At 41.3% G+C, this 23,963-nt stretch overlaps 3 protein-coding genes across 4 annotated transcripts; 2 read left to right on the forward strand and 1 right to left on the reverse strand.

Moving 5' to 3' along the window:
• The first annotated feature begins 1,030 nt into the window (after positions 1-1,030).
• On the forward strand, positions 1,031-5,119 carry LOC127783687 (putative disease resistance protein At1g63350). Its single transcript, XM_052310880.1, is given in 3 exon segments — positions 1,031-2,143; positions 3,343-4,671; positions 5,108-5,119. Coding segments are annotated over 3 exon segments (2,454 nt in total).
• A 5,875-nt stretch (positions 5,120-10,994) lies between these two features.
• On the forward strand, positions 10,995-16,631 carry LOC127784750 (uncharacterized). Of its 2 annotated transcripts, none has more exons than XR_008019589.1 (3): positions 10,995-11,715; positions 11,821-11,915; positions 15,390-16,631. XR_008019589.1 is itself a non-coding variant. In XM_052312103.1 (3 exons), the coding sequence occupies exon 3, from the start codon at positions 13,478-13,480 to the stop codon at positions 14,384-14,386; it is 909 nt and encodes a 302-aa protein (XP_052168063.1). In that variant the 5' UTR covers positions 10,995-11,715; positions 11,821-11,915; positions 11,994-13,477; the 3' UTR covers positions 14,387-14,519. The 2 variants fall into 2 exon arrangements, 1 of the variants encoding a protein (XP_052168063.1); XM_052312103.1 differs by lacking the exon at positions 15,390-16,631 and adding an exon at positions 11,994-14,519.
• Positions 16,632-17,019: 388 nt separating this feature from the next.
• On the reverse strand, positions 17,020-21,940 carry LOC127784749 (UDP-glucose 4-epimerase 4). Its single transcript, XM_052312102.1, has 9 exons — positions 21,542-21,940; positions 20,135-20,184; positions 19,863-19,998; positions 19,280-19,381; positions 18,972-19,199; positions 18,271-18,349; positions 17,957-18,039; positions 17,577-17,668; positions 17,020-17,493 (listed from the first exon to the last, which is right to left on the reverse strand). Exons 1-9 carry the CDS (start codon positions 21,764-21,766, stop codon positions 17,382-17,384), a joined length of 1,107 nt encoding a protein of 368 aa, XP_052168062.1. The 5' UTR covers positions 21,767-21,940; the 3' UTR covers positions 17,020-17,381.
• Between the last annotated feature and the right edge of the window lie 2,023 nt (positions 21,941-23,963).

A 23,963-nucleotide genomic window follows, 5' to 3' on the forward strand; every position in this document is an offset into this window, starting at 1 on the left:
AATGTATAAAGAAAGTAGCGTCCGGGCGTGGAGCTTCGGCAAATGTCGCAATCCTACTTCTTCTTTCTTTCTTTAATGCATAGTAGAGCTTCTGGTTCACTTCAAAACAAAAAGTGGCTTTGCATGTAGACTTTGGGAAAGTGAGCATAAGGTCAAACCTATTAGAAAATTTCCTTTAGTACATCTACCTCTCTCAATTAATTTTTATATATTTCTCTTATAATATATCCAAACAGTTATTTTTTTCTGCATTTTGCAAGTTGCAAATCTAAAAACACAAACGTTCCTACCCAAATTAAAGCTCACGTTTGTCAATTCAATGTTCACTAAAATATAATGTGGGTCGCATGCAAGATTTTTTCCCTTATACCACCCATACGATGAACACATAGTTTTTTTCATCACCTATAGTTAATTTGACATATAATATTTTTCATCCACTAGCTCTCTACAGCTTATATATATGTGTGTGGAAGTCTATTTGACTTGTAATATAACTCCATCTCCCATGCCTCTTATGCCACTAGATCTCCATCTCCGACGATGTTTTCCTCATAGCTCCTGCATTCGAATTTCCATTTCAGCATCCAATTGGAAGGTATTATCTCTAATGGTTCTAGCCTTTCAAGAAAACAAAATAGCTATAAACTAGATTTCATCTTGAGCATTGTGTTCCTCCTTTTTCTCAAATTACATCTTTTTTTTTCTAGAGAACATTAAAAAAAAACAACTTTCATATGGTACCATTTCTCTAGAGAGAATCTCTGTTCTTTACTTTTCATAGAGAAAAACTTTTCTCTCAGTATTAAGGACTAAGTAGTCTTTTATCTCTTGTTTAATGCCTTTGGCTAGCTAAAAACTATACTTATTTAGGGACAGAGGAAGTAATCTGTTTTGGCTGTTGAAAAAACTAATGCGCTTACTATCTTGCAGCATTCCATCGCTTGTCCTTTTTTCACCAAATCAGTGCCAAACAATAATGGAATTACAGCCGATGGCTTAGCTAGTTGCTCCTACGGTCGGCATAGCCATGAATAGTTTGTTGAAGCAAGCAGCTTACCCCTTCAACATCCGTAGGAGTGTGCAGGATCTCATCACGCATACGGATGATCTGGTCGCCAGGAGACACGACATTGCTCGACAGATCGAGGCTGCTGATCGGGACGGCGGAATGATCCCAACCCATGAAGCACGGCAATGGCTGGACAGAGTGGAGAGTGCCAGGCTCTCTGCAGACACGATCCGTGGACGCTATGAGCATAGATGCAGAATGTTCGGCGGCTGCTCCCTCAATCTCTGGTCCAACTACAGAATCAGCAAGCGTGCAGCGGAGAGGCTCGCGATTGTGAGATCGTACGAGGTTGTTCTGAGCCCGATCACAATCGATCCCCCCGCACTCGCTGCGGTGAACATCCCGATCGAGTCTGTCCAGATTCATAGCCAGGAGAGTATACTCGAGGAGGCGCTCCGGTGCATCACCGAGGGGCCATCGGCGATAATCGGGATATGCGGTCCGGGTGGAGTCGGCAAAACACACCTCCTAAAGAGAATCAACAACAACTTTGTCGGAGACTCTACCTTTCGTCTCGTCATCTTTGTCACAGCGACAAGAGGGTGTTCGGTGCAGACGATCCAGACTCAGATCATGGAGAGGATCAACTTGAATCGAGACGGTGATTCGGTCACACGGGCCAACAGGATAGTGCGATTTCTCAAGGCGAAAAGCTTCCTCCTATTAGTGGATGACCTCTGGGGAGGAGAGCTGGAGATGGGATCAGTTGGTATCCCATATCCCCTTAAGAACGAAGGCCAACTTAAGCAGAAAGTGGTAATCACAACAAGGTCTCCAACCATATGCGAACTGATGAATGTGACGACACATGTAAAGGTGGAGGTGTTAGAGGACGACGAAGCACGCGAGCTGTTTATGGAATATAATGGTCACAAGGGTCTCTATTCTGATCCCCACATCGGAGATCTTGCCAAAGAACTCGTGAAGGAACTGAAAGGTGTTGCATCACAGTTGATACATTTCGGCAAGGAAATGCGCGGGAGAAAAGATCCGAAGCGGTGGGAAGATGCCATTTTTGTAGTGAAGACATCAGATACTACTCACCTGCAGGATGAGGACCAATTATCTCTGGTAAGTGTGCTGTGAACTCTTATCTTGGTTAAGGATTTTTATGTTTGGAGAACTATTCTCTATGTCCTTAAAATAAATCAAACTCCCACATCCCCAATACAACTTTAGTAGTGAGGAAACAAAAAAAACTACAGTAACCTTCATTAATAAAAAGTAGGTGGGTTGATAGTTAAAAAGTATTGAAGGGATAAAACTTCATGTTTCGTGGACTGGGGATAGGTAAGAAGCTAGCAAGTGATTTATTTTGGGACAGATCGAAGTATATTTTACATTATTGAATATTCTTCCATCCTCCAAATCAATTTTGGTATCTTGAGGTACTTAGGGGCTGTTCAGATTGTAACCTAAATAAACCTTACCAAATTTTGGCAATTTGACAATATTGCCAAGTTTTGGCAGGATTTGTTGTGTATTACCAAAGTTTGATAAAAAAAATAAATAGATGCACATCTTTGACAACTTTATTTTAAAAATGGTATGGTTTAAAATGGTATTAATCTAAATAACCACTTAGTACCTGGAGGTAAACAAAATGTGGTACCTTCCGGTACTTTCTCAAGATGATAAAATCATTCTTATACTTAGAGCAGCTTTACGGTTCTTGAGGAGGTACCATGAGATACCAAAAATTTAGTATAAAATTTGATACCTCATAGTATACAAGTACCCAGAGGTACTAAATTTACAATAGAAAAAGTGATACCTCATGATATACTTATGTTTCTAGTGAGCACTCGTTAATTAGCCTCCCCCGGTACAGCCTGGTCATCCGATCCTTTGTGTTTTTATTGGCTAATTGGCTACCATGTCATCACCAAATTGGCAAAACCATTACCATGTTAGCACTATGACCAAGTTATACTGGACCCGCGGCTAGTAATTTTTAGATGGTTTGAAGAGTTAAAGGGTTGAATCACATCAAGTTTTAAATCTTAAGGAGGAAATGTCAGAAACCGACAAATAGCCAAACAATAAACTGTGACCTATCATAGCTACATGAGCATTGAAAAATGATCACCAGACCCTGTCCACACACAGGCAAGGAAAGAGACTCCTATCGAAACAAAGCGTTAAAAAGAGAAGGAACGACATAACTCTTTACTGGAGTTCAACTGTAATTTGTCTTTGATATTTTGACTTAATCTTAGCTTAGCTCCAATCCTTAACATTAACTCAATTCTGTTCATTTTGCTTTCAAGAAAGGAACAATTGTGAGGAATCTCAAGGTGGCAACCGAGAATATGCTTGCGAGGAGCAACGAAGTCCGCCAAAAGATTGAGATTGCAGAGCGAAATGGCAAGACACCAACGAATGGGGTGATCTCGTGGCTACGTAGAGTGGATAGCATCACATCTTCTGCAGAAATAATATGTGGGCAACACCAACTGAACTTAGATGTTAGCCAGAGTGCGGCTGAGAAGCTTCATGAGGTCCAAGAATGCCTTGACAATCAGCCCAGCGATATTGTTGTCGATGTTCTCCAAACCCCTACCGAATACATCCCAATCCAGTCTTTTGAACTGCGAAGCCAAAACATTGTTCTTCAGGATGCTCTCCGGTACATTGCGGATGATTCAGTGGAAATGATTGGAATACGGGGTGCAGCTGGGGTGGGCAAAACACATATTCTAAAGAAGATCAACAACTCATTCCATGAACATTCTGACTTTCAGTTTGTCATTTTCGTCACGGCCTCAAGAAACATCAGGGAACAGATTGCAAGGAGGCTGGGGATAAACCAAGACGACCGTGACGCAAAACTTGTTACCAGGATTTCGAAATTCCTTGAGAAAAGAAGTTTCCTTCTGTTGGTGGATGACCTCAGGGAGATTCTTGACCCAAAAGAAGCAGGCATCCCATTTCCCCTTAGAAACTCAAGTGAAATTAGACAGAAAGTGGTATTTACTACAAGATCAGAACATATATGAGGTCAAATGGCAGTGAGCAAAAAGATAAAAGTGACTTGTTTAGAGCAAGATGAGGCAATCTATTTATTTAGACAAAATGTTGATATGGGGATTCTTCACTCTAGCCCTCGTATTGAAGAACTCGCTAATACTCTTGCTAAAGAACTGAGTGGCCTACCATTGGCCTTGATAACTACAGCAAGAGCAATGTCCTCAAGACATCATCCAACAGGATGGGAGGATGCAATTCGTGAGATGCATGATTTGTTCCGTCATAAGGATAATCCCTTAAACATGGAAAAGGGTGTTTACCAACCGATAAAGTTCAGTTATGACAGTCTGAGAAATGATACATTGAAACAATGTTTCTTGACATGCTCAATGTGGCCAGTGGATCAGAATATTCGAAAGGATGAACTCGTTCAGTGTTGGATGGGTCTAGGTCTAGTGGATGAGCCTAATATACGATCTTCATACAACGAAGCATATAAGCTAATTTGCGACCTTGAAGCTGCATGTTTATTAGAAAGTGGTCCAAACAATGATGTTAAAATGCAAAATGTGATCCGTGATACCGCTCTTTGGATATCTCATGGCAAGTGGGTTGTTCACACTGGAAGGGTAAGCTCAGGTCCCTTCAGAAATGCAGGACATTTTCCAAACATTTTCGAAATATCGCCTCCAGAAATTCTAGTGGAACCATCACCAGCAAACTGGGATCTATTCAATAACTTTCATTGGGACAAGGCTATGTGTGTCTCTTTGATGTGCAATAGCATGACAAAACTTCCTACCGTTAGCATTGATCAGGATCTTTCAGAACTCAAAATATTATGTCTTCAACAGAATTCATTGGATGCAAATATTGCTAGAGTTATTCAGAGATTCATTGCAGTTACATACCTTGATTTGAGCTGGAACAAACTCGAGAATATACCAGAAGAACTATGCTCCTTAACAAATTTGGAGTACCTCAATTTGTCATACAACTTTTCAATATCTGAAGTGCCCAAGTGTCTTGGATTCCTCATTAAACTCAAATTCTTGTATCTGCAAGGTACCAACATAAAGACAATACCAGACGGGGTCATATCTAGTCTGACAGAATTGCAAGTGCTAGACTTGTTGAATATGTATTTCGGAGAAGGAATAACGATGTCTCCAGTGGAGTATGTCCCAACAATATTACCTGAGTTGGGTGCCATAAATAACTTGAAAGAAGTCGATATTGTTATTGAAGGCTCTTTCCAGTATGAATTACTAAGCCACTGCTGTAACCTCCCGTTAAGGCTAGTTGCTCTACGGAAAATGGAACAGTCATGTGCATTGTTCCGGCTGTCGGAAAGTATTTTTCAAGACAACTTGCTTGGAACTACTTTAAATTACCTGGAGGTTTCAGATAGCGACATGAACGTAATAGAAATTTTCAGAGGCGCTGAAGCACCGAATTATTGTTTTGAGGCTCTCAAGAAGATCGAGTTGTTTAATCTAAAAATGTTAAAACATATAAAGTGCTTCCGACTAAGTCCACATGATATGTTTCCCAGCCTCTCTGTTTTGAGGGTGTCCTTCTGCGACCGGCTAAAAAACATCTCTTGTACAATGTATTTGTCCAAACTTCAACATTTAGAGGTAAGTTACTGCAACAGTATCACGCAAGCCTTTGGGCACAACATGAACAAGTCAACGGTTCCGACATTCCCATGCCTACGGTATCTAAGCTTTGCATACCTGGATGGGTTGGAGAGGATTTGTGATTCTGATGTGACGTTCCCACAGTTAGAGACCCTGAAATTTACAGGTTGTCCAAATTTGATGAGCCTTCCATTCAACAAGGGAACAGTACCCCTGAATCTGAGGGAGCTACAATTGGAAGATGTGAAATTATGGAAAAACTTGATATGGGAAGAAGAAGGTATCCTAGATTTGCTGGAACCCTATCTTAAAATCAAGGTTAGTCCACCTACCACTTGTCTTAGGCACAAAACATCGTAACTAGATTAATATTTTCCCTACATGTGTGTAGACTACAAATTTTTCATACATAAAAAACATGTATTTTTTTAAAAAGATAATGTGTCTGTTCTTTTTATGTTTGTGCTAAGCCAGTAAAATATAACTTCTATAACAGAGAGCAAAATAAAGGCTATATGTATGGATAAATCCTTAGTATCATGGTTCACTATTTGGAAATGCCAAGATAATTCAGGGGAACCAAAATTTAGGAAACAATTCTCTGAATTTGAACAGTTCCCTTTAAATTATATGACATGGCATAGTCCAAAGTGAAAATTATTTCAATCGATCCTGATGTAGAATAAAAGTACGTAATAAACTCGGTGCAAAGTGAAACGAGGTACAATCTATGCAGTGCAAAGTGCAATTTACTAAAAAAAAATATAGCTACAAGCACATCTTACCCATACTCACCAGTAAACCTGACATGTGGAGAATTTCAAAATTTTCGGTCCAAAAATGTGAGCCCTGTGTACGATCACACCTTTCTACTGTATACAATCCTGTGGACTGTGGTCAATAAAATTAACAAGGTTTAAAAAGTTTCGAGAGATGCAAAAAAAAAACATGTTTCACAATTTACCTTTTTATAGTATTGCAAGCTAGACTTGCAGCAACCACAGGCATTTCCAATTTTCCTGTCTCACCCTGCAAAAAAAAAAAAAGAAAAAAAAAAAGAGAAACTCTGTGTATTGATCAAGAGGGTGTACAGATAAAATGCAAATTCATTCTAGCCAACGTCTGCTGCTGTTTATGGTATCTGAAACTGGTAATCTTTTTCATAAGAGTATCTATCTGTTTGCAATTGTACCTTCAAGTGTTGAGTTTGACTCCTGCTACAATCTTCTCAATTTGATGCAGGAGTTGCCCACTGAAGAGGAATTAACCAAAGCACTTCAATCTATGCTTCCGTTCTATCCATGAAGTTCTCATTAGCATGGGGGCCCAGCACCAGGCCAGCACTGTGTACGTTAGTTACTGTTGAGAACATGAGATGTTGCCTCGTTGGGAGTAATTCTACGGTCCTTGAGGAGATACCATGAGGTACCAAAATTTTAGTGTAAATTTTGGTATCTCATGGTACCTCATAATACTTAAGTACCATGAGGTACCAAATTTACAATAGAAAAAATAGTACTTCATGGTACCTCCTCAAGGACCATAAAATTGCTCATTAAGTGTATCTAGTATACAGCCATCGGTGTAAAATGGGATATACTTCTAGCATGGAGATTAGATTAATGACTAATTACCTGTCGATTTTATTATCTCTACTGTATTCACTATGTTCTGATATTTTTCACAAACGCGCAAAAGCTTTACACATCAATATATTAGAAGAAGAGTAGCATACAACTGTGACACGCTGAGGCGATCACCGGGAGGTCGAAGAATAGCATACGCTATTTTCTGATATACTGTACTTTAATCAAGTGACCACTGCCTGAACGTTTCACCTCAAAGCATAGAGGTAAAGAAACACTCATTTTAAAAGCCAATATCTTAAGCGCGTGTTTGATTTGTGGACGGAGAGGGATGGGTTAGGTCCATCCCTGATTTTTTGGATGGGATGATCCTATTTTCTGTTTAGTTTGAGGGATGAAGTGAGTCCTATTCTTTGTTTGGTTTGAGGAATATAAAGGGATGGAACGATCCCTTTTCGATATATCCGCCAGTTTTCTCACGAATAAATATATGCATAATATTTCCTTTTGATCCAGTCCAACCCAATTAAACACCTAAAACACGAGATGGCCCCAGCCCAACCCACCAAATCCGTCGAACCAAACACACGCTAAGTTATTCGTTATAGATGGTTGAGCTTCTAAAAAATAGCACTGGAATTTGCAATTCAATCGGATCAACATGATGAACATTGGCTGGGTTAGGATTTTCTGTAGAGTTGACTCGGCTTGAAACAACCGGCTTATATAAGAGCAAAATCAATTGTTTTCCACTTCATATTGCTGGAGCAAGTAAATTGCAAGGCTGAAATAGGAATCAAGAAGTGAAATACTGAAATTCTCAGATCCAGTAACTATACTAAGTTCGTAATAAATAAACTACTCCTAAAACACTAGTAGTGGATACGTACGTTCTCACGGCGATCGCCGGCCGGATGGGGAGAAGTCGAGGGAGTCGTCCCGGTCGCCGCCTCGCCGAGGATAGATCAGCGTCGGCACTCTGCACCGCGACGAATTGCCGGCGGCGTCGACGGCTCGGCCTCGGCGGTCGTGGCCCTCAACGCGGAGAAGGCGAGAAGCCGCCGCTGCCGAGAGGCTTCCTCTCACCGTCGCCGACCCCCCCGTCTCCGCGGTCTCCAAGCTCCGCCGCTCCCCCGCGTCATCTCCTTCCCCCGCCGCCTTCGTGGAGTCCGTCGGGCCGGAGCAGATCACAACCACCTCTGCTTCCGCCGCCCGCCTCCGACGCAGATCCAACGGCTGAGCATTAACGGTTCGAGCTGATCTTAATTGCAGTTAAGAAGGGATCAGAACCCGTCGATTAGCCTAACAAGTTTAAGTAAAAGCTAAATAATACTCCCGTATTTTAATGTATGACATCGTTGACTTTTCGACCAACGACCATTCGTTTTATTCAAATTTTTTGTACAAATATAAAAATATTTATGTCATGCTTAAAGAACATTTTATGACGAATCAAGTCATAATAAAATAAATGATAATTATATAAATTTTTTGAATAAGACGAATGGTCAAACGTTGGACAAAAAGTCAACGGTGTCATACATTAAAATATGGAGGTAGTAGTAGTTAATTATTCCCACACCGGGACATTTGATTATTTGTCAGGTGCCACTCTTTAGGTAGATTTGCCACTTGCTATCTATGACATGTGAGCCTTTATGTGTCTATGACATATGGGTCTAGTGTGAATCCTTTAGAACCACTCGTAAGAGTAGCAAATACGTAGTTAATTATTCCCGCGCCGAAAACGTGGCTACACAACTCCACTCTCAGTGCTACCTAGGGGTGAAAACGGTCACAGAAATTCCCGATCGACCAGACGCCATTTCCGTTTAAGGGGTACCGTTTCCGACCGTACCATTTTTAGCTATTTTTAAATTTTGTTTTTTTTCTAATTTCTTCCTGCAACGTATTAATGTCGATATTGAGTAGTTTAAACGATAAATATGGTCAATTACCAGCCGATCGAGCATCGTTTCTAAAGAGATGCTACCGATTCTGACCGTTTCCAATCGTTTTCACACCTAGTGCTATCCATCCCCTTTCGTAAAAAATTACAGGAAAATGCCATCACACTACCCCTTGTATCTAGCCGAACCGGTTCCCACCCACTCATCGTCCTCTCGTGGCGAGAAAGGAGAGACGAGTGAGGCGGTGGCAGTGACTGCGGCGATGCACGGTGGCAGAGCTGCTCTCTCCCTCCTCCTCTCGGCGCGAAGTTTTGGGCGGGAGCGCACAGTGACGGCAGCTTTCGGTGTGCACGCACCACGGTGACGGTGGCAGGGTTTGGAGCATGGCAATGGCGGCGGTGTGCAAAGGATTTTTCCAGATCTGTGTACAAGATATCCCCCAATCCTAATAAACCAGTTTGATACTTCAGATTTAGCACATGAATAAATACATATGTACTCCTTAGTAGCACTGACATTTGTATGGAATACAATGAAACGAGAAAATTAAATCCCTTGTATACCATTGAAAGTTCATACATTATCAAATTAAACCCCTTGTATACTACTGAAAGTTCATACATTATCACTTAAACCTTGTGTTGAAATTTTTATGGAAAAGTATATATTATTAATTCTACGGATTGTAAACAATAGAAAAAAAATATAAGGGTAGTATTGTCTATCTACCCCTATGATTTCCGAAGCTGCTCAAGTTAGCCAAACACTTTCAGAGATACCTACAGCTCCTAGAGGAGCTAGCTCCCACTAGAGTTGGAGTTTGGAGTTAGGATCTAGGAGTTGAAGCTCTACTAAACAATTTTTTTTTAGATAATGGAATAAAACATCCCGGCCTTTCCTCATCAGAGCTACAGTCAATTATTACAAAGTATCACTCAAACAATGATAGTTCAAATGAATTAAACACACCCAACAAAATAAAAGATCGAACTAAGATAAGGAGAGCACATTTATTCAAGTCTATTTGTGAATCTCCATCATAGTTTGCAAAGAGTTGCATGACCGTCGTCTCAAGCCTACGACATGCAACATTCATAAGCTTTCCATCATCTTCACACATTTGCAGCTGTGCCCAAAATCGAAGCCAATATGTTGCCCTAAAAATTATCTGCATATATGAGATAGATGGTGATTTATTAAAAACCATATCATTCCTACTCAACCACAGAGCCCAACATATGACAGAAGCTCTTACAAGTATAAGTTTACTCTTCTTCTTGTCTACCCCAAAAGCCAACCATCAAACATATTAGATATGGTAGTAAGAAGGTATAAACCAAAAGAGAACTGTACTGCTCTCCAAACAAATTTTGCATAATGACAATCTATAAAAAGATGTTGAATAGTCGTATTTTTCATACAGAAACAACATCTTAAACTGTCATTCCAATTTCGTCTTGCCAAATTATCCTGGGCTAGCACAACCACTTTAAATAAGTACCACATAAAAATCTTAATCTTAAGTGGCATCTTAAGCTTCTAAATAATATTATTTCTCTCAATATAACCATTATTAATTAAAGCTAGATACATTGATCTAACAGAAAATATTTTATTCTGATGAAAATTCTATCTAAGGCTATCAGAGGATTAATATATGTACAATAGAAACACACAATTCATACCAATATGCAAGATTCTAACAAACTAATGATCTCCTGAAGGAAATATTAAGTGGAACAGATCTTATAACATTAAGTGGAAACATTGATGTACTAAACATGGCCCATCACCATCATCGTCGCAGCGAGAACCAAAACGAACCAACTCCAAATCCCACCACGCTCTACCTGAAGCGGCAGGGCTGCCACCAAAACCAACAAAAACCCCCCGCCGCCGCTGTGGTGGTGCTCGCCGCTCATTCTCGCGCCGCCGCCGTTTAATCCTCGCTTCCCCACCCACCACTGCGACCGCCGCTTTCCCCTCCCAGCCCCAAATGCTCCCGGCCACCTCCACCGTCCCACGCGCCTCACTCCTCCCCCACTCTCGCGCTGCCCCGCGCCACCGCCTCCGCGAAAGGCTTCTCCCCGGGACCATGGTGGTGGTGGCGGTGATTCGGGCGTGCAGGGTGACGACGGGCCACCGTCAGAGGGTGGGCTCGGTTCGGGCGAGCCCCAGGGTGGGCGGATGGGAGGAGGGGGTGGGGGTGGAGTGGCTGGTGGAGGTGGCGCAGAGGACGGCGGACGCGGCGAGGCCGAGGGAGGTGCTCAGGAAGTACTTCCGGCAGCGCATCGAGATCATCGACAAGGAGGATCAGACTGCGTGATATTAATCCTTGGGAGTTCCAAAACTGAATATTGTCATTTGAGCTTGCAAACTGAATGTATTGACTGTGAATTGACTGAATATTCTTGGTTGTGCTTGCTAACTGTGAATTGACTGGATTTTGTTCCAGGTCCTGTCACTATTGCAGATAGAGAAGCGGAAGAAGCAATGGATTCAGTCATTCTGAAGAGCTTCCCTTCCCATGCCGTGTGAGCTTTGCCTATCATGATTTACAAGTTTTTGTTTCAATTATGGCTTTTGATTCGTATATAACAATGTGATTAATAATGTTTTCTTTACTGGGTATTATTCAGTTTTGGCGAGGAAAATGGTTGGAGATGCATAGAGAAGTCTGATGATTATGTTTGTGTTTTGGACCCCATAGATGGAACAAAAAGCTTCATAACTGGTATTGAATCTTAACTGCTATCCTTGGTTGGCCAAACTAATTTCAATGTAACTATGACAATTGCTTACTTGTTTATAGGCAAGCCTCTATTTGGTACGCTTATTTCACTCCTGTACAATGGGAAGCCGGTATTCTAATTTTCTTTGTCCATGCCAGGCTATCTTTATTTCCATTGTATTGCTTCATTCTTGTTCACCACTATGTGAGCAGAATATAAGGTCCCGTTTGGCACAGCTCTAGCTCCCAACTCCAACTTACCTGGAGCTGGAGTTGTGCCAAATGGTACAGATTCTATATTTTTTGGAGCGGAGTTGGCAAAGTTACTCTACAAAATTGTACTACAGGGTGGGGCTGGGTTTTTGCTGCTCCACAGCTCCACTCCACCCCAAAAGACCCACTACCCTTTAATTGTTTAGTGTATTTATGCAAAAATACCACTGAACTACCCCTACGGCCCTACCCACCTCCTCTCCTCCCGTTCTCACTCCTCCCCCATCTTCCTCCCGAGTCCTAGCTGCGGCTTCGGCGGCGGGTGTCGGCTGCAGCGTCGTGTTGACAACCAAATTTGGTAATGCTATGGGTTGGATTTGGAGTTAGAAACGAAGCCGATTTGGAAAAAGCCCGTTCGGGAAAGCATAGTGCATGTCGGGTACGAACAACATCAGCTGCCGCACAAATCGGCTACGATAACATCAGCTACCGCATATCGGCTAAGCACTGGATCCAACGAAGTCAAGCCGACGCTGCCAATTTCAGGAAAGGTAGCCCCACAGCCGTCGCCGGGTTGAATGAATGCCTCCATAGTTATCGCCACACAAGGATAGGAGTCCTAAGAAATCAGAACTTTTTCTAGTTTTCTTAGAGATATTTTGATAAGGGTCCACCTGAAGGACTCATTCGTATTTTAAATTATGTTAGAGATAAGAGTCGTGTCCAGCAAGGACCTATCATGTACCTCGGGTATAAATATAGCCCCACCCCATGTAATCAAGGGACGACAGTTCAATACACTTCGGCGCATCGCCACCCTTTTACTTTCATTGTTTCGACGAGTTCTTGCTTTCGAGTTGGGCTGCATCGGGTTCGATCTCCGACGAAGAGGTAAATCTTGTCATGGCGGCTTGCATTCTTGGGATTAGTGCTTACATCTTCATGACACTCTAACCCTGTCCACGCAAGCCACTGAGTTATTATATATATCGCATAATCTAGATTGATCTCGTCATCTAAGCTTCATCTGCTAGCCTCTATCATCGAAAATGGCCGATAGGCTTAGGTTTCGTTATTAAGCTAAATTACGTGGTATATCTACCATCTTGGATGAGCTTCCATTGATTTGATTAGATCTTATGCTTCTCTTTACACTTAATGTTGCATCAGTTAGGTTCGATCTATTAAGTTCTATCCTGAAGCGTTTCATCTAATCTCTTCCTTGGCTAATAATAGAGATAGTATCAGGGTTTCAGTCGATCTTACCTGTTTCAGTCGTTTTACTTCCTTTTCTAGCTCTAGAACGTCTAAATCTGCCCCAATCTTTGCCGTTCACATACCTTGGATTGCCCATGGGTCTTTCTAAACCAAAAATTGTTGATTTTGCACCTCTAATTGATAGGGTGGAAGGTAGACTTTCGTCTCTCACTACCTTTCTAAATTATGGACAAATACTAACAATGGTTAACTCAATACTCTCATCACTGCCAACATATTACATGAGTACGATTAAGCTGCCAAAGAAGGTCATCATGCACATAGATAGAGCTCGTCGACATTGTTTATGGAGAAAAACAGCAGAAGTTTCAGCAAAGACTCACTCTTTAGCAGCCTGGGATATGGTTTGCAAACCAAAGAATAAAGGAGGTTTAGGCATAATTAATCTTGAATTTCAAAACTGTGCACTTCTTCTGAAACATCTGGACAAATTCTTCAACAAGCAGGATATTCCCGGGGTCAAGCTCATCTGGACCAACTACTATCCGGACGCAAGTTTACCACCCCATGCTTGCAAAGAGATGGGGTCCTTTTGGTGGAAGGATATCATCAGATTAATTCCTCTTTTCAGAGCAATCGCACAAATCACCCCTCATGGAGAAGACTCTGCTTTATTTTGGAAGGATGACTGGCATGGTACTGATCCATGTTTTGCTGAACAATTTAAAGTCCTTTTCTCTTATGCCGCCAAAGAAGACATTTCCATCTTTGGTTTCATGAATGATCAAAATCTCACAAACCAATTCTACCTGCCCATCTCACCTCAAGCTCTTCAGGAATGGAATACACTGCAAAATCTTATTGCACATGTGTCTTTAAATAATGAGGATGATCACTGGGGTTACAAATGGTCACATCCTGGTTTTCAATCAAAACAGGTCTACTCACTGTTCTATGATCACCTCTCTGTAGATTTGCCTCTCACTTTCATTTGGAAGAGCAAATGCACTTTGAAGTTGAAAGTTTTTCTCTATGGCTTCTGATGGTAGACAGGTTGAACACAAAAGATATGCTACAAAGAAAAAACCAAGCTGTCCCATTTGGGCCAAATTGCATCTTGTGTAGCCTCTCAATTTTGGAAGAGTTTATGTATCTCTTTTTTGGCTGCCCTTTTGCCATCAGATGCTGGAACTATTGTGGAATCCAATGGCAACCAAATCTGAGTTTCATGTCTATGATCATTGAAGCAAAAAGGAATTTTTCCCAAGTCTTTTTCGTTGAGGTTGTTGCGGTAGCATCGTGGAACATCTGGAGAAGAAGGAATGATTATATCTTCAACAACATAACGCCCACATTCAACTCCTGGAAATCTCTCTTCCGTGAAGATTTTACCCTACTTTTGCATAGGGTTAAAGCTCAAGACAGACCACCCTGGAAATCATGGCTAGATAATCTATAATTTGTACTTTTAAGTTCTATTTTCTTCTTTCTTCTTTTCTCCCTCTCAGAACTTTTTGGGACTGTAAATATCTTCTATTGGCAATGCATTTCAGTAGGAGCCTCTCCTGCTGGTTTTTCGTCAAAAAAAAATTATATCAAGATCCCATCCTTTCGAAATATATCAAGCTTCCTGATCGCCAGATTGGCCTTAGCTTCTTATATTTCATCCATGCTGGTATCTTGGTATAGGGTGGTATCGGAGTACTAGCCGGTACAAGTTAGGTCTACCCCATCGGCTATGCTGTGAGTATGCTTAATCTTTACTTTGGAGCACGTTTAGATATAGAGCGATTTATACTGTCTCGATGCCACCATCGATCTATCCTAGTTGCTCGATCTAAGTGTATCCCATCGGATAGATTACATATTGTTGGCATCTACAGCCGATCGAGTACGCCAAACAATCCCCAAATTTTCACTTGCTTCCGCCGATCTGACTCAAGTTGCATCGGCATGGCCCCAAGCGATATGTCATCGGCAATCTTGCCGATCGGCTATTGTCGATGGATTTAACTCTTCCTTGTTTTTCTATCTTGTTGGTTGCAGGATCAAACCATCTGGCATGCTCAGAACCCGAAGGCAATTTTCCTGGACCAGCACTGGAGTTAAGGAGATCTCCCAGGCCGCTGCGCGTTGATTTTTCGAGTCAACACATCGGTGGTGGCAGGCCAGAGCGTGGAATGACCGACGACGACATCGGCGGTGGTAGGGTAGCACGCGGGCGGAGGGGTGCGGGATGAGCGACGGCGACGGTAGGGCGCGCGGGTTGGCCGATGGCGACGGCTGCACAACGGCGTGCGGTGATGCATGGGATGAGCGATGCTGGCGGCAGGGCAGCATGCAGATGGCGGTATCGACGGAGGCAGATGGCGCGCTGGTCGGGTGGCGGCGCACGATGGCAGCGGCGGCAGGACCGCGAGACGCACCCCAAGTGTTCAATGAAATGATGACACGTGACGTGGTGGCATGGAGCTGACTAATCTAGCCAAACACTTTCACACCTACCTACAGCTCCTATAGTAGCTAGCTCCCACTGGGGTTGGAGTGTAGTGTTAGGAGTTGGAGTTTGGAGCCCTACCAAACGGGGTCTAAACTGAAGATGGGCTGTAGCTTTATGACATGAAAAACTTGGAGTTTTAAGATTTTAAGATTTGATTATGTTTTCTCTTTAAACTAGGGTATTTTTCTTCTTAATATAAAACTTCAACATCGTCCTAACCGTTCAGAAAAAAAAGGAAACACTTAAAGTTTAAACTAGATTGGCATATTATCTGTAATCAATCTAATAGTTCACACGTATAATAGTTAACTATAGATAGTTTTACTAGTATATATCTCTCTTAGATTGATACAATGGTATATACTTCATATGGTTTTACTGTACTTCGGGCACCATGATACTAATTGTTGATACAATGAAATCACTCTTCACCAGCAAAAAAAGGGGAATCAAAACTGGCAATAATTTCATACAAAAGATCTCCTACAAGCTAAATGAAGGATGCCCATTTGCCAACAGGATTAACAATAATCGAACAGTTGCGGAGAACTCAACTATACGTATTGTTACGTTTACATCAGTAACAAAGAACTCAAGTATTTAGTCCAGAACAAACTCCAAATATTCCAACTGCGTTTCAGCAAAGAAAGCAAATGGTTTTGCTCGCTCATTCACGCCGTTCGCTCGTCCCACCTGGGACGAGTTCGTCCGCCAGTTTTGGCCGGATCTGTTGGTGCCAGATCTGAGAAGAATATTCCTCTTTAGAGACCAATCCATCCCACTCACCCCTGAACTAAACACCCCAAAATGGGTTCATCCCATCCCATCCCATCCCATCCCAGCAACCAAACACTACCTAAAAGAACATGGATATTTTTGGCTGAGTTCATTTTCTTGAGGTTCCCAACCTTCACTCCCTCCTTTTCTTTATCGCGTGCATATTTCTTAAACTATTAAATAATATATTTTTAAAAAATAAAAGGTTGTTCTAAAAATTATATTAATCTATTTTAGAGTTTTTTAGTTAATATATTTCATTAATCATGTGTTATTCTACCGCCCTGTTTTCCATGATAGGAGGGAAGGTTGCCAAACACGTCTTTTTAGCTAACGGATGAACGAGATTACGGGAGTAAGGGTGAAGAATCTAGATCGACCAGTGATATTCACGTTAGCAATACTGTGTATAGCCAAAACGAATGTATAACTGTGGTTCTATCCATTCATATTTCAGATACAAAATCCGTATACAGCTGCATTCTTGGTGATGCAGGAATCTGCATCAAGTACTGTGCAAGGCAATGCCACTAAATTAGCAAGAAAAAGAATTGAATTAGCTGACTGACTATAGCAATGTTCCTACAACAATTTTGAACTATATGCAGAAGGGTAGATTTATACCAATACTGGTCCAAAAGAAGAGAACGAATCTTTTCTAAGCTTTCTCTGTATGACTGACCGACTAGATCTACATCGATCTCGACCTGTAGTTCTACGTTGCATGTACAACTGAGTTCACACAGACCAATCGACGTTGATCAGTGTGAATGACCATTCTGCTTGGTGGAGTCGGGCGAGGCGTATCCGAAAGGATTCTTGCTCGCCCAGTTCCATTGGTCTCTGCACATTTCTTCGATGCCATATTTTGCCCTGAAGGAACATCGACACTAAACCATGAGAAAAACTAGAAATTTACAATCAATGATCATCTTCTCAATGTTACTGTGACTTACTTCCACTTGAATTCTCTCTCTGCTTTAGCAGCTGACGAAAAGAGAATCTCAGCATCACCAGGGCGTCGTGGACCAATAACCAAAGGTATTTTCTAAAAAGATAAGAATATATGGATAAGAAAAGAAAGAACAACAACAAAACAAATCCATTGAACTCGTGTATCATATGCATAGGCTAGAACTCATACAACTTTGTAAAGTCCCTAAGCCTCTAATGCAGTAATGCCCTTACATAACATAGTGGATAAACCTAAGGATCGCTTCCGTACCAGCAGTTCAGAAGAACTGAGCAGAAAATTTGGTAACCAGCAGAACATAACATGACAAAAGGACAGGCAAGAAACAAGCACACTTGTCCACATATATCAAATCAGTCATACCTTTCCAGAAACTTTCTCAAATGCATTAACTATCTCCAACACCGATGTTCCCTTTCCTGTTCCAAGGTTGTATGCTTGACATCCTGCAAATAGAAATAAATTTTAGAAAAAGATTTAACAACAAAAAAAAGTGACAGTTCTGAGCATCCAACGCTATTTGAGTTCTAAAACAGTGCTGTAATTCACCGGAGACTCGTTTTGGGGAACCATTGCACACATATAGCAAGGGGTGCATGGAAGAATTTGCCCATAAAATAATGAGTTGAGATGTCACGAGCCCCGGGAATGACATGAGAGCAGTAAATTGTGCAAACCTATCGAGCTTTCAAACAGCTTCCGTAGTGCAGCAATATGTCCCTCAGCTAGATCAACTACATGAATATAATCACGTACCTGCAATCATGCCAAAAAGAATTCCTTGATGGATTAGAATATTCAACTAAAAATATGCACTTGTCAGTCTACAGTCTCTAATTTTGAAGAATAATATCTATAAATCTATGCAGCAGATGCCAATAAAACTATAATATGTTAAAGGAAAACTACCACACAAAGAAGGTTGCGAACAGGTTAAACGAAAAATCTTTTTATTTCTACTTATTTCATGTCTCTTCTACTCTTCCCCGTCTGGATTCTCAAGCATGCCATATTGGCACAGCTATATCATATGGAAGAGGATTAGAAACACTAGAAATGACCACGATGTAACATGCTTGTTAGTAGGACATCTTATATCTCTGAGGACTGACTTCAAGGGAAGAACTACTTTACAGCACTTCTTCCCCTGGGCTGGCAAAGGAGCTTTTCAACACTGAATATGGTATCTGATAAGCCACATTGTTACTTCCCTTAAGTCATGCAAACAGCTTAGTTCGGTTATTACTTGCAGGAATGTTATATTTCAAAAAAAATACGGCTAACCCTCTTACTAGATGCTATATAAAGGTTAATACTCAAATTGAAGAGGTTGAGATAAAGTAAAGAAGGTAACTGAATGTAGCTCAAGGAAGATTACCCCTGTCCCATCTTTTGTTGCATAGTCATTTCCAAATATTGTAAGTGACGGTCTCCTCCCGACAGCAACTTGCTGGACGAAGGGCATGAGGTTGTTAGGAATTCCACATGGGTCTTCACCAAGGTATCCACTGGGATGAGCTCCAACAGGATTGAAGTACCTAAGTAAAATTATGCTCCATTCAGAATCTGAATGGTATATATCACGGCAAATCTCCTCTGCTATGAGCTGCAATTAATATATATGATCGCAATCAGCTAAGTATTTGGTGCAAACATTTGCAAATATAGGAAAAGACATAAGCACACCTTGGTTCTTCCATATGGATTGTGTGGAGTGAGAGGAAACTCTTCTGTGCAGGGTGAGTTTTTAGGTGATCCATAAACTGCAGCTGACGACGAAAACACCAACTACAAACATTTGACCACATGAGAAAACAAATGCATATGTCAGCATCAGTCTTATACAAGCAACAGATACTCTGGTTTAACCTCAAAACAAATCATTGACAGTTGGCATGATTATTAACAGAATGATTTTCAGCTACAGGTATTAAAAAAAAACAAGGATACTATCACCATGCCTAGTAGCTTAGTAGGTGCACGGTTCATTATACGTAGTATAATTTACAGAAGTTGGAGCAATGACTAAATAAAAAATGATGTTAACTGCCAATGAAACCTAATGAAGTCTCTACCACATGAATTGGATTGGAAAGCAGAGAAGCAAATATTTTATTTTAAAATATGATCTGTTTTGAACATGGTCTGAATAATATGAGTTCCAAAAACATATCAGCTAATTGTATAGATGCATTGAATCAAAAGGAATTACTTTAGAAGACATCCTCATGGAGTATAATAGAACCACAGATATGGGAGGGGTAATTACCTTTTTACATCCATGGGCTGCCATAACTTCTAGAAGAATTATTGTGCCAGCAACATTATGGTCATAATAAAGCAATGGCTTCTGCACACTTTCACCCACGGCTTTCAGACCAGCAAAATGAACGACAGCATCAAATCTAGAAAAGACATATTTAGGAATTTAGATACTTTTACTTTACAGAGATGTTACAAATTGCTACTTTCGAAAAGTACAAAACAAGTAAAAAAGTGAAAAAGAATAAAAATAGATTACTACTTTATAGCGTGTTTTACCTTGTCGAAGAAAAAACCTTTTCCAGTCCACCCTTATCACGAATATCAACCTGTAGAAGAAGAGAAGTTAATAGTGTTGAATTCAATGTAACTTAAGGACTTTCAAAAATTTTTAGTAGGATCAAGGTTATGTAGGGTTTCAATACATAATGTAACATTGACTTCCAGATGTACATCAAAGTATTTAATCCATTCCTTTGAAATAACCATGTCTGAAGACAAATGTGATATTCTACACAACTGGCACCAAACCTCACACCTATTCTAGCAAGTGCGATAGGAAGAGCAAGAAATTGTTTTTTTTTAACTGCCAGTACTAAAATAATTCAGAACATTGAACGCACTAGCCTGGCAGACGTCGTTTTGTCCATAGCAATAACAATAACACCAAATAAGGTCACTGGAACCAACTGTATCGATACCGCAATGCCTATGCCATACAATTATGTTAAACAATGAAGGCAATGGCACAACAACTTGCAGATCTTCCCAATTGGACAGTTGCAAGTAGACTCATCTACTAGCCCCACAAATGTGAGTTCCACTATTAAACATATGTTATTAAAATTCCCATTCATCCCAGAGTACAAACTTGAATAATCAAAATTATACTAATTGCCATTCTTAACAAACAATAACACACTAATTTACCTAGTTACAGCTCAGTAGTAAATATCCAAATCTTTCAGATCATTCAATATAAGTTTCAATACATAGACCACCCATGACCCAACCCATTAAACTGGCACGAACGAAATATACAAACTCTATAGCCTAAAACAATGAGATACCAGACAGGTATACATGTCCAGCCACATGGCATTATGCTTAGATCAGATCTCTTCCGGTTTTCTATTGGATAAAAGAAATTTCTCTTCTCCGTTATCATCTTCGAATCAATACTCAAGGCAAACGACCGAAATTCATGATCGTACAGAGCAATATGAGAATTTACGGCAGTTATATTCAACTAATATACAATTACCATAGATACCCCGCACATCACGATAAACCAATTCATACGGCTGTAATCCAAATCACTTCACATTTGTTTGACCCTGACTGAATTGTAGTAGCCATCTCGGCCAAATTCACGCCAAGTATAACAGGAAGAAAAAAACCACCAAACTATCTCCCATGAAGATTAACCCACCCTTATTACCCACTAAACAATCAAAATAAACACAAAAACCGCCAAATCACTCGGGCTCAGGTCAGCGGGAGGGAGAGATCTGCCAACATTGAAACGGGCCCCAAATCCTCCCATCGGCCGATCGTGCTGGTCCCCAAAAAAAAAAAAAAAAAAAACAAGCGCAAAATCACGCAAACCCAAGCAGCCAAAAGCCGCGAACAAACCAACCAACCCCCCGCCACGCGCATCGCCTCAGGGTTTCAGTACAGTATTACCTTGTGTAAGGAGAGGTTCCGCGCCTTGTCCCCGGCGAGCGCGGCGACGCGGCGGACGGCGAGCTCGGAGGAGTTCCCGAGGCTGTCGGCGACGACGACGCGGAACCCCGCGGCGAGCAGCTGCAGCACGGTGTGGCTCCCGATGTACCCGGCCCCACCCGTCACCAGCACCGTCCTGCTCGTCCCCGCCGCCACCGCCACCGCCACCACCTCGCCCCCCGCCATCGATCGAGCGATCGATCCCCTTCCGCGCGTGGATCTGCTGCTACGAGGAGTCGACGAGGCGCGGAGGAGCGCGAGGCGAGTGGGGGGAGAGGGAGAGAGAGGGAGAGGGGGAGAGATTTGAACGGGAGGTGCGGCCTGGTCCGCGAGCAGCCGGGGAGCGGGGGTGCCGCGTGCCGGTGGACAGGAGGGGGAGTCGGGGGGGTGTGGAGTGGGGCCCACGCGACAGTGATGGGCGTCGGGGGTGGTGACGGACGTGCGTGCTTGGCTTGGCTAGTTGGCTTGTCGGTGTACTCTTTTGTCTTGGCTTCGTTGCTTGCTTGGTTGATTGATTCCTGGAATCCTCGGCATCTTGTGGGATTAGTATTACTAGTCGTCGTAGTCTCTGAGGTGCTTGTTTGTTGTTTTTTCTTTAGATGCCTAATAATAATGACTTTAAGTAGACTTCTTTTCAGTTTTGTGCTAGGACGGTGGCTTCCTATTCGTCTCTTTCTTTGCCTTGGAATTAGAATTAGATGGAAGTGCTATGTAATGTTTCAGTTCCATGTATTTATGGCTTCTTTAAATCGTAGGATTGAAAAATAGAGGAATAGAAAAAACACATGATTCTAACATAAATACAAGTGTAAAATATGATTCTGACATGAATACAAGTGTAAAATAGAGTATTGCAAAATACAGAAAATAACTGTTTGATTGGACCGTATAAATTGGATGAGAGAGATAGTCTCAATAGAAATTTTCCAAGAGGTTGGTGCATCCTGGGCCATGGTACGGGGCCTGGTTAAAAACCCATGGACCAAGATATATTTTTCACTATAGGTAGGTCAAGATATATCAATACAGGTGCGCCCTTTTATATCTCAAATAAGAGAGAATGGAGTATATGATTTTAGGGTCTACTACTTGAAAACTTTCTGTACTAGTAGAAAGTAAGGGTGGTGGTAGTGAGAATCTATCACCCACTACTCCCTTGTAAATTGCAAATAATTCCTGAAACTTCTTAATATTAAAACTCAATCAAATTTAAATGGATAGCCACATATAATATCAAATTAAGTTGAATACTCTCTGAAGATTGGTAAAACATTTCATGAAAATTATTTTTTGTCTATTTTAGGTAATATTGTAATATTTTTATCCGTAGCAAAGCACTGATATTTAGGCAGTTTAATTAGAACAAAGTTGGTGGACTCAACCAAAAATATGTAGAAGCAAAAACTAAAATGACATTATGGGTCCAATATCGTAGCATAACAACAAAGTCGTATGCAGCTTTCGATGACTACCTGTGATGACTCGTCTTGCGAATACGCTAACAAGCCTGCCTAACTTCTCTTTGGCCTTCGTGGGAGAGCTCATGTCGGTGGGAGTAATTTAAGGTTTTAAACATGTGGGGAATTTAGTTTAGTTCTTATACCAATTCATAGAAATTGGATTTTATATACCAAAAACTCCAAAAGGAACAAACTCGGTGACATTCGTTCTTCCAAAATAAGTAGCCCTCTAATCTAGGCGACAAAGAAGAATGGGCGTCTAACTCTACAGTAAGATGCTGTAGGTTAAAGGCAAGTAGCCCAGCCAATTGGGTGTCACCAAACCACAAACACCCAAATCAGCACTGTTGATCCATACAGCCACTGGTATCTTTGGACCTGGTCACCTGGACAGGACAAACATTTTGTCTTTAGCTTGACCTAATAAGCATTATTAGCATACACCCAATCTCACATGTGCCATTTTCCAAGGTTGGAACAGCAAGAGGATGTTGACATTCCTAAAGTACAACTCTATGGCATGACATCCATCCATGATCCATGTGTCCCATCATTGATTTTGCAGAATTATTCTCAGATTACACTAATCAATCTTAATAGGATTTGGAACTTTGGGAATGTTGACATTCACAAAGTGATTGCTGCATAGCTCATTGGGCAGAATAGGTGTGTGGTGACCTGTTGCTGTAGTTGACCCAAATACACAATTTGGAACTTAATTAATAGATGTAGTCATGCATAGGGCAGGTTTTCCTCACCTACTAGAGTAGTATTTCTTATTTTAGGATTTGATGATCCACAGAATGCCAGCAACTTCTGAAACCCCGAACCTGCATGGAACAATGATTGAGAGTCAGTACAGGATTCAAGCTGTAGGTGGTGCTAGAGTAACTCAGGATAATGGCGACTATGATCTATGATGT

Source organism: Oryza glaberrima, chromosome 9 (genome assembly GCF_000147395.1).
Source record: "Oryza glaberrima chromosome 9, OglaRS2, whole genome shotgun sequence".
Lineage (NCBI taxonomy): Eukaryota > Viridiplantae > Streptophyta > Magnoliopsida > Poales > Poaceae > Oryza > Oryza glaberrima.

Excerpts from the sequence above, each read along its gene's own strand:
- LOC127784750 (XM_052312103.1), top strand. The coding sequence starts at position 13,478 with ATGGGTCTTTCTAAACCAAAAATTGTTGATTTTGCACCTCTAATTGAT.
- LOC127784749 (XM_052312102.1), bottom strand. The coding sequence starts at position 21,766 with ATGGCGGGGGGCGAGGTGGTGGCGGTGGCGGTGGCGGCGGGGACGAGC. Across the intron at positions 19,200-19,279 it reads ATCCATATGGAAGAACCAAG|CTCATAGCAGAGGAGATTTG; the intron begins GTGTGCTTATGT and ends TATTAATTGCAG. Across the intron at positions 18,350-18,971 it reads CAACAAAAGATGGGACAGGG|GTACGTGATTATATTCATGT; the intron begins GTAATCTTCCTT and ends GCATGATTGCAG.